At 31.9% G+C, this 16,816-nt stretch overlaps 1 protein-coding gene across 1 annotated transcript in view; it reads right to left on the bottom strand.

The window, feature by feature from the left end:
• Positions 1 to 16,484, bottom strand: part of LOC148946936 (oplophorus-luciferin 2-monooxygenase non-catalytic subunit-like) — a 34,766-nt gene extending 18,282 nt beyond the window's left edge. The window contains exon 1 of the mRNA XM_089096744.1: positions 15,775 to 16,484. Within this exon, the coding sequence (XP_088952870.1) occupies positions 15,775 to 16,474 (700 nt within the window). The 5' untranslated portion in view covers positions 16,475 to 16,484. The remainder of the gene's footprint in view (positions 1 to 15,774) is intronic.
• Positions 16,485 to 16,816: the final 332 nt, after the last annotated feature.

Below are 16,816 nucleotides of genomic sequence, written 5' to 3'. Positions count from 1 at the left end.
TTTGATTTTTTCTTTACTTGATAGTCATTCAAAAAGCGAGGATTTCTGTTAAATATAGAATTCTTTTCCCTTTTAAAAGTGTTTTATGGGGTTTGAGGGGCTCCGTTATCTTGGTCCGTGTGTTTTTTTCTTTACAGGTTCTTCATTAAAAATGCAAGGATGTCTGTTGAATATATAATTATTATATTCTTTCAGTTGAATTTAAAGAGAGGATTTCTGTTAAATAAATAATTCTTATATATTTTTAAATAGCTTTACGGGGTTTGAGGGACTCTGTTGTTTTATTCCGTGTGATTTTTTTTCTTTACTTGGTGTTCATTCAAAAAGCGAGGATTTCTGTTAAATAAATAATTCTTAAACCTTTTAAAATAGCTTTACGGGGTTTGAGGGACTCTGTTGTTTTATTCCATGTGATTTTTTCTTTACTTGGTTTTCATTCAAAAAGCAAGGATTTCTGTTAATTAAATAATTCTTATACCTATTAAAATAGCTTTACGGGGTTTGAGGGACTCCGTTGTTTTATTCCATGTGATTTTTTCTGTACTTGATAGTCATTCAAAAAGCGAGGATTTCTGTTAAATAAATAATTCTTACACCTTTTAAAATGGCTTTACGGGGTTTGAGGGACTCTGTTGTTTTATTCCGTGCGATTTTTTCTTTACTTGGTGTTCATTCAAAAAGCGTGGATTTCTGTTAAATAAATAATTCTTATACCTTTTAAAATAGCTTTACGGGGTTTGAGGGACTCAGTTGTTTTATTCCATGTGATTTTTTCTTTACTTGATGTTCATTCAAAAAGCGAGGATTTCTGTTAAATAAATAATTCTTATAAATTTTAAAATGTCTTTAAGGGGTTTGTGGGACTATGATGTTTTATTCCGTGTGATTTTTTCTTTACTTTGTGTTCATTCAAAAAGTGAGGATTTCTGTTTAATAAATAATTCTTATATTTTTCCGTTAAATTTAAACTGAGTATTTCTGTTAAATAAATCATTCTTATATATTTTAAAATAGATTTACGGGGTTTGAGCGACTCTGTTGTTTCATTCCATGTGATTTTTTCTTCACTTTATAGTTATCAAAAAAGCGAGGATTTCTTTTAAATAAATTTTTTTTACACCTTTTAAAATAAATTTACGGTGTTTGAGAGGATTTGCTGTATTATTCAGAGTGATTTTTCCTTTACTTGATTGCCATTAAAAAAGCGAGGATTTCTGTTAAATAAATAATTCTTATATATTTTCCGTTCAATTATTTTCAGTGTAAGCCAATATAATGCTAGGGGGAGTAAAAACGGTAGTTATTTAGTACCCGGTAAACAGGTGACTTGATATGCTTCATTAAAAGTAGGTTATTGCTAATGATACCTCCTCGACAGATATTTTTATGGTTCTAACAATTGTACTCTATGCTTGCCCAGAGACACAATGTGGCTTTCCCGTTATTGCTCTATGGCCAGTTATCGACACTACCTATTTTATTGCATGTATTAAATCAGTATTTTTTACACAGTGGAACGATTAATACGTAACTAATATCTCTAAAAAAGTGAAGATGAAGCATTTTAAGAAAGTGTGTTCACATGATAGTGTTATTGTAGCATTGAATGCTGACAAGGAGAAGTATCTAAACTATAAAATAAGTACAAGTGGTAGCACTATCGGAAACGTATGCGTGCAATGTCATGACAGTAAGGAATTAAATTTCTTTGGACTACCAAAAAAATTCAACTCCTATAATGGTGGCTATGCGAGATTGAGATCTCCGGAGATGATTGCACTCAAAGAGAATGCCAACATAAAAATAGTAGTTGATAAAGAGGGGTAGTTTCTTGCTAGTGCTTGTGGTAACATGTTACCCAATGTTAAACCATATCGTCAGCTTTCGGGTATTAGCATTCAAATGAAAGCAAAGACGAAAAGAAAGGCCTACTCTTCTACTAATATCATAAACCATATCCTGTCTACATGCCGGAACTGTTACCATTGTAAAAATAGTGTGATAATAGACAGTGAAATTGCTAGAAAAATAAAAAGGGTATTGGCAGAAAATATCACTAAGGAATATCAAGATGAATCGATGAAAAACAAAGTACCAGCAAACGTTACTGCCATTGATCAAACAGTCAATGAATCAAATAATACCAAAGACGAAAAGCATATTGAGCCTGTCGATGACACACCTATAAAAATTGTGTATGAGTCAAAATGGAATAATGATTATTCTACTGATTACGAACTAAGAGAAGACAATAGCTATAGTATCAAGAGAGAACATGGTGAACCATTTTATGGAACAGATTCAAAATGTCCAAAGTTGTTCATTGATATTAATAATGTATAGTAATATATATTTTTTGTATTAATATTCTACATGACATTATTTCATTAAAAATATATTATGCCTTACATTGTTATGTATTCATTTTTTTTAGAGTAAGCTAGCATATCGAACGTTTAGAATGTCTATTACAACATCGGAGATGTAAGAAAAGGAATTCACATACATCATATATCGGATAGATAGGTTAACATAGAGAAAATCTAAGAATAAGAATGAATAAATTATCTATCAATATCTATTGACAGATACTTGGGATAGCATTGACAAAATCAAAGTATCGTAAGTAGCAAACTCTTTCTTGAATTCAACTCATGGGATTTCTCGAATTAAATATCAAAACAATAAAGAGTTTATTACTTACTTGCCATTTTATCATGATCTCTCGAATTAAATATCTGTATTGTGTCCAGGAAGCGAATTCAAGAAAGCGATTGTTACTTACAATTTCTTCACAATTTAATTAAAATAATTGAACTATTCTAGATAATAAAGACATGTTAAGCTTAAAGTTATGTATTTATAAAATGTATTAACATATTTTTTTTTTGAGAAAAAAAAAACACAACAACAAATGTTTAAATAAAAAAATAGAACGTAGTGTTAACGCTTAAAAATACACATCAACGGGTATACTAAAAATCTTTTAACATGTCTTATGGATTTATCACGATCAGGTATGTTCTTAGGTATCCACTGTGCGAAGAACCTAACCTCGTCTTCAGGACGGTGATAACCCCCTTCAAATTTAGGACACTTAAACTCTTCTAGATTGAAAAGTGGAATCCTAGGTTCACACTTTTGAATTAAAACTTTATCTTGAGGTACATTGCCCTTTACGTAGACTGCTTCAACCCCGAAAAAGCTGCAAATTTCACTGACTTCCTCCTGAACATTTCTCAGTTCCTGACCAGCATTATTAAGTGGTGTAATCACTCTATCGTAGAATCCCAGTCTGTTTATATGACGTAATGTAGTACTAAACAAGCTTTTATCATTCTCAAACATGTTATAGTTCACTATCCAATGATAACAGTCAATTTCTTCGAGTTCCATAGACAATAATAAAAATGCACATTCAAATATAACACCACAAGATAATTTTTTCAAACTAATAAATTCTGTGTCATACAGTCCTATCATCTTGGAAGCTATTAATGTAGTTGTTAAGTAGAAAAATACTTCATCAAACTTTTATACCTTTGCTCAAGGTTGATTGGAGTTTTGGCTTGGGGAATGAGTCCTAAAACCATCTGAATTCATTGTGGGGAGGAGTCATAAAACCCTTGGAAGTCTTTGCGGGGAGGAGTCATTGAACTCTCGGTATCCATTGCATGTAAATGAAGTCTGGAAATTTCAATAACAGAACAATTCTTTTTTTTTCTCTTTATCACAAACAATTTTCACTTAGCTACACGATGTAGAAATTTAATTCAAGAAATTATGAAAAAATTCTCAGTAAGTAACAATTTCTTTCTTGAAGTCAACTCTTGGATACACAATACGGAAATTTCATTCAAGAAATTATGAAAATATTTGTAAGTAAGTAACAAGCTCTTTATTGATTTCACTTCCTGAATATACAGTACAGATACTTCATTCAAGAAACGTGATTAAACACGTTTTGAAACTACATGCTATTTGCTTGCCTTTCCATGGCACCTTTCCAAACGAGCGGGGATTCCCCACTGGTTCCTACACATTGCAAAAAAGTGAGCAGTACGAAAACTCCACGTTTTCAACCAGACTGTTTTTTTTCTCTTTATCACAAACAATTTTCACTTAGCTACACGATGTAGAAATTTAATTCAAGAAATTATGAAAAAATTCTCATTAAGTAACAATTTCTTTCTTGAAGTCAACTCTTGGATACACAATGCGGAAATTTCATTCAAGAAATTATGAAAATATTTGTAAGTAAGTTAAAAGCTCTTTATTGATTTCACCTCTTGAATATACAGTACAGATACTTCATTCAAGAAACGTGATTAAACACGTTTTGAAACTACATGCTATTTGCTTGCCTTTCCTTGGCACCTTTCCAAACGAGCAGGGATTCCCCACTGGTTCTTACACATTGCAAAAAAGTGAGCAGTACGAAAACTCAACGTTTTCAACCAGACTGGTTTTTTAGGCAACACCCATTTTTTAGCGACCAATCAGTGACAGCGGGGGTTGCTCAATATACAATAACTTGATTGGTGATTGGTTACACACCGCGACGGCGCATACATAGTGAGAGAGACATGCAAAGTCGACATAGCTTTGTTTCATTTTTTCAAGGTTAATTTAGACGATGTTACGTGCGCGCAAGATCTCAGATACCTTTAAGCTACAGGCGATTAACCGGATTCCAGATGTACCCACAGTATTTCCATACACCTATTAGCCCAGAAACCTGTCTGGTTGGCCCAGAAACTTGTCTGGTTGACCCAGAGGCCATGTGAGGGAGCTCTGAATCTCTTTGAAAAGGTGTAGAGCTTCGATAGAATAACGTAGAAATTGCTATAGCTTCTATAGAATCCAGACGACATTGCGAGGGGATTCTCACTCTATTTGAAAAGGTGTATACGTCCCATAGAAGTATTTGCTATACGTCCCATAGAAGTATAAGGTAACATACTACTGGCATCACAAGCATTATAATATCATGAAATTACAGAAAAAAAACAGTTAAAACACAACAAACGGAAAAACAATACGTGAAAAAACTAATATAGGAAAAAATACTAACAAAAAGAGGCGTGAAGTAAAGAAAGGCGAGAACCCTAGCAACCAATTCCGGAAAACAAAAAGAAGCATGAATTAAAGAAAGGTGGAAACCCTATCAGCGTAGCAACCAGGGGGGAGGGTTGTTATTAGAGGTAAATTTAAGCAATATTAAGAGAATTTTGTCAGAGGTTTTAATGAAAATGCCACGTTTCATTGAGCCAAAACAATGCAGTCCTGATAGCCGGACATCTTAAGCATTATACAAACATGGAATCAGAGAAATTGCAGTTAAAAATCAACAAATGGAAAAAACGTGAAACAAGCTGATATAGGATAAAATATAAACAATAAGAAGCATGAATTAAAGAAAGGCGAGAACCCTAGCAACCAATACTAGGGAGGAGGGTCGTTATTGGAGGTAAATTTAAACCATATTAAGACACATGTTTGAGAGGTTTTAATGGACAAGCAACGTTTCTTTAAGCCAAAACTATGCATTCCCGATTGCCAGATTACACAAGCATTATAAAATCATGAAATCACAGAAAAAGCCGTTAAAATTCAACAAACGGAAAAAAAAACATGAAAAAAGCTGATATAGGATAAAATATAAACAAAAAGAAGCACTAATTAAGGAAAAGTGGGACCCCTAGCAATCAATTCCGGGGGAGGAGGGTTGTTATTAGAGGTAAATTTAAGCCATGTTAAGAGATATTTCAGAGAGGTACCAATGAAAACGCCACGTCTCTTTGAGCCAAGACTATGAATATTCACACTGCCGTGACAATATATGGATGGTCCACACTAGCAACCAATTCCAGGAGGAAGGGGAGGGATGTTATTAGAGTTAAATTTAAGCCATATTAAGAGATTACTGAGATATTAAGCCATACTGAGAGATTTTAAATGAAAAAGCATCGTGTCTATTGCTCTGTTAAATGTACCTGTATGCTACATTCTATTAATTTAAATCTTGGTGTTAGCAAAATCACATTTTGAATGAGCCTTAAGTATTATGCTTTATAAAGCAGAAGCCTCATTACTTACAATAGTTATGAGAAAAAAATGTCAACTTCACAATACGTTTTCTCGCTAGTAAATGAAGCATGCAATCGATGAAACAAGGGAAAAATTTTGCATTCGGTAATTTCTGAGAGGTTTTATAGAAAATGCCACGTTTTATTGAGCCAAAACTATGCATTCCTAATTGCCAGTTTTTGGATTCAAATTATCAGTTTTAAAGTTTAGGTCTTATTTTTTTTTATTTTGCAAGCTTTATATTTGACAGCTCTTCCAAAACTTTTAGTATTAAAATTTAGTTTTAAAAGTTTTAAATTATCAGTTTTAAATTTTAGGCCTTAGCTCTTTTTTTCATTTAAAAAATTTGATTTTAATTTTCTTAGATTTAATATGTAAGTTATAGTTTTAAATTTTGAATTTTAAACGTTTTATTTTAAAAACGATAGTTTTTAAAAGTTTCCGGTTTTAGGGTTTTACCTTTAAAGTTTTAGTTTTAGTGGGTTTTTTTCTGGCTTAAAATTTTTGTTTATAAACTTTTATTTTAAAGTTTTGGTTTTGCAGTTTTAGTTTTAAGGTTTTACGAATAGTTTTTTTGCATTAAATTTTCACTTTTTAATTTTTAATTTTAAAATTTCAATTATAAAGTTAGTTTAAGAAGTCTTAGTTCTAAATTGTCATTTTTAAAGTTCTAAAGTATATGTTATAAAGTTTCCGTTTTAAAGTTTAGTTTTACAGTTTTAAGTTTTAAAACATCAGTTTTAAAGTCTAAATTTCATTTTCTCTTAGTTTAAAAGATAGTTTTAAAGGTTTTTTTTTATTTATAATGTCTTACGCTTAAAGTTTCAAAGTTTTAGTTTTAAAGGTTTTGTTTTAAAAATTTTAGTTGGAAAGTTCAGACATAAAGTTTTTGGTTTCAAATTATCAGATTTAAAGTTTAGATCTTAATTCTTTTATTTTAAGTTTTAATTTTAAAAGATTTGATTTTGAAGTTTATAGTTTTAAAGATTTTAGTTTTAAAGTTTAGATCTTAGTGTTTCTTTCACTTTTAAAGTTTTAGCTTTAAAATTTTTTTGTTTTTGTTTTAAAGTTTTAAATTTAAAGTATTAGTTTTATAAGTTTTTAGTTTTTAAGTAATAGTTTTAAAAAATTTTTGGTTTTAAGGTTTTCGTTTTAATGTCTTAGCTTTAATATTTTACTTTTCTAGTTCTTAAGTCTTAGTTTTAAACTTTTATTTTGAAGTTTTAAATTTAAAGTTTAGTTATATAATTTAGTGTTAAAGTTTTAATTTTAAAGGTTTTAGTTTTAAAAGTAATGGCCTTAAGGTTTTAGTCACAAAGTTTTTGGATTCAAATTATCAGTTTTAAACTTTAGGCCTTAATTTTTATTTAATTTTACAAGCTTCAGCTTTGAAATCTTTTCCAAAAGTTTAAGTATTAAAAGTTTAATTTTAAAAGTTTAAAATTATCAGTTTTAAAGTTTAAGCCTTGAAGTTTTTTTTTTTATTTAAAATTCTTTAATTTGAACTTTTGTTGATTTAATATGAATTTCAGTTTTAAAGTTTTAGTTATACAAGTTTTATTTTTAATGCAATAGTTTTGAATAATTTTCATTTTTCAAGTTTTAATTCTAACGGATAAGTCCATGGATAAGTCCATGATTTGAAGGAAACTTTTTTTCTCGGAATTTAAAATACGAGGAAAACTTGTTGCAAAGACGAACAAGGGTCATTATTGTTTCAATTTCCAAAGTTTTGTAATCCGACCAAGCTGAATTTTCCTCTAATTTTCTTTGTAAGGCCTGCTCACATTTATGGACATCGCATGAAGTATACATAGAAACTGCATCAAAACTAGATAAAATAGTTTTTTCTGTTGTACTTTGTTTTGTTTCTTCTCAACAAGATCTATGCAGTTTTTTATATATAATTTCTGTGTGCTTAAAAGAGGCTTAAAAATGGTGGCTAAGAAACTTCCTATACCCATAGCTGGAGAACTATAACATGCTACAATAGGACGTAACGGAATATCTTTCTTATGGATTTTAGGCAGACCATAAAACTTTGGGGCTGAACAACCTTTGGGGTAAAATTTTCTGTACATTTGAGGGGTAATTAGTCTACTATCTTTTAAAATTCCTGGTTCTTTTCTCAACTGGTGTGTATTTGTCCGTGGGATCAATTTTTATTTCTTTGTAAATATTTCAATCCATAAAAGGGTGTTAACTTTTGATTCATAATCTGCACAATTCTTAATTACAACTGTTTCCCTTGTCCGCTCTCGTAATCACTGTGTTTTTGTCTTTTTTCAAATTTCTGAGGATTTGAATTTCTTCCTTTGATTGAGTTGAAAGTGACAAAAATGGCCTATAATCAAGAATACTCTTTACAATTTCACCCCTGAGTAGGTCTGGATTTCCGACGAGAGCTAAAAATAGCAGACTCCACGCCCGTACTAATTTCTGATGTATTTACGTGTGTTTGAGCCATTGCAAATTTTTGTTATTTAAAAAAAAAATTAATTAAAAAAACTTTCCGAAAAATAAGATTTTCAAAGAAAAGTAAAGGTTATTTCAAACTTAAGCTCAGGAGATACAAATACCGCTTAAAATTCAAACTCAAACCGACCAGAAATTACTATTAAAGAATAAATGAAACCCAAAATAAACAGAAATTAAATAAACAATCTTAGCAAACAAACATACAAAAGGTACTAATATAAATGAATAAATAGATCTTAAAGCGAGTAATGTTTAGATTGAATATGAAAATCAAGACGAAAAAAAACAAAAAAAAATATTTTGGTATTAAATTATAAATAAAATTTGCAATGAACAGAAATTAAATAAACAATCAATGCGAACAAACATACCAATATATATATTAACGTAAATGAATAAATAAATCTTAAAACGAGTGAAACTTGAATTGAATATGCAAATCAAGTTTGAGTCGAATAAAAATAACTAAAAACAAGAGTTTTGGTATCGCCTCACTGCAGAATCCAAAAACCTGCTGCGTCACTGGTATTTGACTTGACACTATACGAGTCTTGAACAGTCTTTGGGAGCATATACATAATCTAACGGATTTCAAATATATAATGGTACAAATTGTGGAAGAATCCATTAACACGGGATTTTTTTTTCATTTTGATTTTTATTTTCCTTTTCAATGCTCTAAGAGTCAGAACATAAATAATTTGTAATATACGAGTATTTCGTTTTCAGTGAAGCACCAATGACGCAGAAGGCTTTAGGTTTTTTCAGTTAAAGAAGGGGGCAGTATCCAAATTTTGTTTGTAGTGAAACTATATTTGTCTTGACCAATCATGGAAAGAACTAATAAATTAAACTTAATATTTGATATATAATGATATTAATTGCTTAAAGCTCATCAGTTCAAATTTTTACTGTAACTTTAATATCTATTTTCAATATTAAGCACAAAAGAAAACATTTGTAATATAATTAGTTTTCAGTAAAGCGCCAATGACCCAGTAGGTTTTAGGCTTCTGCAGTCAGGCGATACCCAAACTCTTGTTTGTAGTAATTTTTATTCGATTCAAACTTGATTTGCATATTCAATAAGTTTTACTCGTTTTAAAATTTATTTATTCATTTACATTAGCATATATTGTATGTTTGTTCGCATTGATTGTTTATTCAATTTCTGTTTGTTTTAAGTTTCATTTATGCTTTAATAGCAAAATATTTTTTTTCGTTTTTAGCTTGATTTGCATATTCAATCTAAGCATTAGGCCTACTCGCTTTAAGATCTATTTATTCATTTATATAATGACTTGCTGTATGTTTGTTGCTATGATTTTTTATTGAATTTCTGTTCGTTCTGGGTTTTATTTATTCTTTAATAGTAATTTCTAGTTGTTTTGAGTTTGAATTTTAACAGGTAATTGTATCTCCTGAGCTTAAGTTTAAAATGGGCTTTACTTTTCTTTGAAAAACTTATTTTTCAGAAAGTTTTTTTTACTTACTTTTTGTTCGCTTTTGATTACAAAAAGTTTAAAGTTTTTGATGGCATGGGGGGGGGGGTTGCTTAATGTTCTATTATTCTTGACTTTAAAAAACGGATCTAGAACTTTCAATTTAAATCGAATGAGGCTTTTTTCAAAGTCAATACAATTACCTCTTTGATAAAAACTTTATATATGAACCATAGACAGCTTGCATAACTTGTGGACAGCGATTGACAACAGTGAATGGATTGAAAAAATAGCTAAAATAAGGGGGTTTAGACCATTGCACTTGCTGACACAAAGGGATCACGACTGTTTGGAATTTACCTTAATAGGATTTTGTGCGCCAAAGCAATTTTGCATCTATCAGAGAGTATGTATTTTAACCTTACAATTGGATAATTTTAATAGATTTACTATGTTTTCTTCCCATACAAAACTTTTCCTTATCAAAGTATTTGGGGTGGGGGCGTTGTACTTGGAATAAAGAAGAAAACTTTAGCGTAGAAAGTAGGAGAGGGGGAGGGAGGTTTGAAACTCATCCAATACGAGGTGGAACTTCACTTATCTCCTCCGTTCCCGATTTAGGAGATTAGACAGACTCATTGGGCTGTAGAATGTTTTACCGTTTGAATTAGTGGAAGACGTTAAAATACTCAAAAATAATTTATATTTTCAGTTATTGCAGGAATGATTTCATAGATTGTGGAATGGTGACCCCCCTGGGCAATCATTTGGGTGAGCCTCAACTCATAATATGCAATTTTGTTTAACCCTCTCTAAAGTTTAAACGAGCATCCCTTCCATAAGAAATAATATGAAGGATTCTGAGAATCCTTAAATTACAACCCTTGCCCTGAGGACTGTGGGGAAGCTGCCATCCTCAAAGACCTAATTTCCAGAACTTAAAACTACGTTTAATAAAATGGCTATCTCAAAATTTTGATTGGATGTTTTTGGGGAAATGGTGGGCGTGAAAGGGGGGTTAGTTGCCCTAAAATCACTTTCGACTAATAAAAAGGGAACTAACCCCTTGAATTTCCAATCAAATGAGCCTTTTTTGAATTTTCTACGACACCGCCTTCTATAATAACCTTATATGCCCCCAGTGTATAACTTAAAACCCTTGCCTTGAGGATTTTGCGGGAATGTCCATCTCAAAATATATTTTCTATCTAAAAATCAACTACGCTGAACAAAATGGCTATCTCAAAATTTTTATCGGATGAGTTTTGGGTAATAATGGGCATGGGGAGGGCTAGTTGCCCTCCATTCACTTTTGACTATTAAGAAGGGCACTAGCCCTTTGAATTTCTAATCGAAAGAGCCTTTTCTGTAGTTTCTACGACAACGCCTTCTGTAAAAAGCTTATATGCATCCAGGGCATAAATTAAAACCCTTGCCCTGAAGGTTGTGGGGGAGTGTCCGCCTCAAAAACATATTTTCTATCTGGAAATCAACTCGCTGAAGAAAATGGCTATCTCAAAATTTTGATTGGATGTGTTTGGGGAAATGATGAGCGTGGTGGGGCTAGGTTCCCTCCAATCACTTTCGACTATTAAAAAGGGCACTAGCGCTTTGAATTTCCAATCAACTGAGCCTGTTTTGCAGTTTTTACGACAACTCCTTATATAAAGACCGTTTATGACCCCAGGGCATAACTTAAAACCCTTGCCCTGAGGGTTGTGGGGAAGTGTCCTCCTCAAAAACATATTTTCTCTCTGAAAATAAACTTCGCTGAAGAAAATGGTTGTCTCAAAATTTTGATTGGATGTGTTTGTGGGAATGCTGGGCGTGGGCGGGGGGCTAGTTGCCCTCCAATGATTTTCGACTATTAAAAAAGGCACTAGAACTCTCAATTTTCAATCGAATGAGCCCCCTTTGAAGTTTCTACGACAACCCCTTCCATATGAAGTGCCTCTGGGAAAAGAATAATAATAATAAAACATTGGAGCCGTATGGCCTTTACTATAGGCAACGCTACAGCGTTGCCTTTGATACGTAGCCCCTTGGATGTAAAATCCTTAGAGGATAGATTTTCCAAAGGAGGGCCAGGACAAAATCTAGGAAGGAAAATCCGTGTTTGTTGAAACTGTTGAAATTCCAGTTTTGATAATTTTTCCGATAGACGAGTTTTTGCTAAATGGAATATGTGTCAGAAAGATCTATGTGAGATTTGTAAAATCTAGTGAAAATCTTGAGGGGACAAAATCTGATATAATAAGGATTTGAAATTTAGTATTTTGTTGCTAAGGATGTATCTTTTGGATCTATGGTCTTTTAAGATATGTGTTAAAGTTTTGAAACCCTTTCTCTGAATAAAAGGGCCTTCAGATTGTGTGCCTAAATGTAGGTTGAAACATAAAGAAGGTGGAGAAATTCGATGTCTTTTGCAAGTTACTAAGAAATTAAACTGACAAATCAGATTTGCATGTTTTTAACACAATTTAAAAAATCTAAAACCATATTGGTCCAATGCTCCCCGTAAGCTTGACGTAAATACATTCTTAGACCACACTGGCTATACATGACAAATGAAACTCAGAGAGGAAAGAAAATAACAAAATGAAAAACAATATCAAAAAAGGTGAAAAAGCGAGGATTTTGTCAGCCAGTGGCGAACCATGAAGAAGAAGAAATAAGCAAATATTTCGACAAGGACCTCCACCGAGTCGTCCTCGGTGCTAAACAAAAAAGAAAGAAAGGAAAAAGAAACCAATGAAAATCGAACCTTTTGAAGTTTACTTGTCAACGACAGAACTGAAGCTAAATTAGAACCAGGTTGAAATCAATGAAAAAGAAAACTACCAAGATGATTGGGCAATAATTCTTTGTTTTGCTATTGCTTTGGCTGGCCTACAAATTCTTTCATCATTTGATGTGCAAATAGGTTCTTTGAAGTTATACCGGGTGAAAATATTGATTGAGGTTCTTCAAAATTAAACTGTCGTAAATTTGGCTTAATGAAATATCTCCAGTATCTCTATTTATTGCTAAATTTTGGTTAACCATTGCAGAAAAGAATATCCTTGACGTAGTTTAATTCAGAATTTATATGATTACGGGAACGAATTTTTAAAACTCTGTCAACTAAAGAGATTATTACCCCTCTTTTCACAGAAGGAGGTTGATGGGAAGAGAAATGTAGATATCGATCATTATGAGTCGGATTTCTGTATATAGAAAACTCAAGGCTAGGAGTAGTTTTTATAATCAAAACATCCAAGAAAGGCAGCTTACCTGCATCTTTGAGTTCCATTGTGAACTGGAGAATCGAATCAAAAGAGTTCAAATGTGCCAAAAAATTTCTTAGAGAGTCTTGTCCATGTTCCCAAACAGAAAGGATATAATCAACGAAACGAAACAAGATAGAGTGTTTTGAGTGGAAACTATTCAAAGCAGACTGTTCTATGAAATCCATGTAAAAATTTGCCAAATAAGAAGACAAGACAGTACCCATAGATAAGCCCAAGCTTGGAAGGAAATTTTTTTCGGAATTTAAAATACGAGGAGAATTTGTTGCAAAGACGAACAAGGGTCATTATTGTATCAATTTCCAAAGTTTTGTAATCCGACCAAGCTGAATTTTCCTCTAATTTTCTTTGTAAGCCCTGCTCACATTTATGCATATCGCATGAAGTGTGCATAGAAACTGCATCAAAACTAGATAAAATAGTTTTTTTCTGTTGTACTTTGAGTTTTTAACTTCTCAACAAGATCTATGGAGTTTTTTATATAGGATTTCTGAGTGCTTAAAAGAGGCTTAAAAATGGTGGCTAAGAAACTTCCTATACCCGTAGCTGGAGAACTATAACATGCTACAATAGGACGTAACGGAATATCTTTCTTATGGATTTTAGGCAGACCATAAAAATTTGGGGCTGAAGAACCTTTGGGGTGAAATTTTCTGTACATTTGAGGGGTAATTAGTCTACTATCTTTTAAAATTCCTAGTACTATTCTCAACTGTTGTGTGCATTTGTCAGTAGGATCAATTTTTATTTCGTTGTAAATATTTTTATACATTGAAAGGGTGTTAACTTTTAATTCATAACTGAAGAATTCATAATTACAACTGTGTTTCCCTTGTCCGCTCTCGTAATCACTGTGTTTTGTCTTTTTTTAAGTTTCGGAGGATTTGAATTTCTGGCTTTAAAATTTTTACTAAGAAATTTTATTTTGAAGTTTTGGTTTTTCAGTTTTAGTTTAAGGTTTTACCGGTAGTTTTTTTCCTTTGAATTTTCAATTCTAAAGGTTTACTTTTAAAGTTTCAATTTTAAAGTTAGTTTTAGAAGTTTTAGTTTTAAATTGTCAGTTTCAAAATTTAGGGCTTAAAGCTCTTTTTAATTTAAAAGATTTAGTTTAGAAAGTTCTTTTTAGTTTTTAAGTTTTACTCTTAAATTTTTTATTTGAAGTTTCAGTTTTTAAATTTTAGTTTAAATTTTTTTAGTTTAAGAGTAATAGTCTTAAAAAGTTATTTTTTGAAGTTCTAAGGTTTTAGTTTTAAACTTTCAGTTTTAATAATTCAATTGGAACCCAGAGAGGAAAGAAAATAACAAAATGAAAAATAAAATAAAAAAAGGTGAAAAAACAAGGATTTTTTTCAGCCAGTGGCGAACCATAAAGAAGAAGAAATAAGCAAATATTTCGACAAGGACTTCCGCCGAGTAGTCCTCGGTGCTAAACAAACAAGAAAGGAAAGAAAAAGAAACCAACGAAAATTGAACCTTTTGAAGTTTACTTGTTAACGATAGAACAGAAACTAAATGAGAGCCAGGTTGGAATCAATGAAAAAGAAAACTACCAAGATGATTGGGCAATAATCCTTTGTTTTGCTATTGCTTTGGCTGGCTTACAAATTCGTTCATCATTTGGTGTGCTAATAGGCTCTTTCAAGTTATACCGGGTGAAAATACTGATTGAGTCCTTCAAAATTAAACTGTCATAAATTGGGCTTAATGAAATATCTCCAGTATCTCTGTGTATTGTTGAATTTTGGTTCATGAATTTTTTTATCTCAATTACCTCTTTAAAAGTTTGTGGTAGGCCATTTACAGTAGATATTAAGGTTACCTCGTCAAAAGAACCAGATGGTTCGGATTTACGAAAATATGAGAAGCTAATGCCGAATCAAAGTTTACACTGTTATTTTTGAATCTCAGGGACTTCTCTATTGAAATTTTGTGCTCATGCAAACGTTGCATGTAAACATATGCTCATGCCTACCAATGTAAAATTTCCCATATGAACACGGGAATCTGTAGACACCACTATCCAGTACAGGGTCAGTTTTATGCTTTCCTGAGTGGAAAAAATGTTCAACTTTTTGTTCGGTTTTGAAACAAACAGAGAGATTATGTTTTTTTGAATTACCAAGTTTATCACCAAGTTTTGGGATGAATGGTAAAATGATGAAAGTTTTTTCTTAATTGCCGGGGTAACTGAATCAAGGGGGACGAGCTCCTTATTTTATTTTTATCTTTTTTAATTGTCTATCTATGATATTTTCAATAAGTTTTAATAAGTTCTACAGTGTATTTGTTTTGTTTTTTTATTTTTTGTATTGAATAGGTTCGATTAACTAATAAAAATTTAGTCAAATGGAGAGAAAAGGCTTCTAAAGAAAATTAAGATTAGTTGTGTGGGTGTAGTCTAGGGGTTTTTATTTTGATTTACAATTGAAGCAAATTCCACATTTCAAACTCTGAAGAATCAAAAGAGAGTAACTTACTTGTAAATGTATTGTTTGTAATAGAGTCAATTTCATTGTTCATCAAATCAACCCAAATCAAACTTCGATTTGATGTAAATGATAGCCAGTAATCTCCAAGACCAGATAGCTTGTTCCCATTTAAATGTAAGGACGCTAAATCTGTTGCCCCTTCAAATGCAAATGGTTCAATTGAACTAATCGAATTGTAGCCTAAATAAATGTATGATAAATTTGGGAGGAGGGGCAGAGAGGTTACTTCTGTAATGCTTGTAAAAGCAAGATGGAGTTTGTTCAACAGCTGAAAGCCCTCTAGCAGATTGAAGTCAAAGGAAGATAGTGCAGGGCTTCCATATATTTCTAATGTTTTCAGCCCCGCCTTCATGTTGTCGAACACGCCAACATCGATTGACGTAATTTGATTATTGCCAAGATATAGATAATCGGCAGTTTTGTCTGTGAAAAAATCAGCTGTTATAGATCCAATATCAGAATGCCATATTTCAATAGTTCTCAAATTTGGCTTGTCAAATTCTCTTGCAAAAGCTGCTTTGATGGTTGTTGCATTTGCATCTCTACAAGTGACTGTATAGCGTCGATCAAGAATGTCTCCCTCTGCACATTTGCATGGGCCTAGCAATATGGCGTCAGGACAGGCAGTGAACCCCGTAGTCACTAGACAAGCAAATATAGCAGTGATCCGAAACATTCTGAAAGGCATTTAAAGAAAATTATCTCTCATGGCCAAAAATATATATCTTTTACTTAAGCTGGCTTATATTTTATTTACAGAATTCATAGAATATTATAGCATTTTCGAACTTAACCAGGCGTTTGTTTTCTGTATCTATGGCCCATCATGCACCACCTATTTACTTCATGTAAAAAAAACCTTGCATTTACCGGAGCCGAAAAAACTTAACACTTAGAATGGAAAATCCCGTTGTTTTAACTGGTGCCAAAAACAAGGAATAAACTGTAGGCTAAATATGCAAGATGGCAATACAGCTTTTTGTTCCAATCATCATTTATCCTCCATATTTCAAGAATCTTAAGGAATTTC

This window comes from Artemia sp. Qi Xiang Cuo, chromosome 11 (genome assembly GCF_049724085.1).
Source record: "Artemia sp. Qi Xiang Cuo chromosome 11, ASM4972408v1, whole genome shotgun sequence".
Taxonomy (NCBI): domain Eukaryota; kingdom Metazoa; phylum Arthropoda; class Branchiopoda; order Anostraca; family Artemiidae; genus Artemia; species Artemia sp. Qi Xiang Cuo.
The sequence above is the reverse complement of the archived record's forward strand: the minus strand, read 5'-3'. Positions and strand labels throughout refer to the sequence as shown.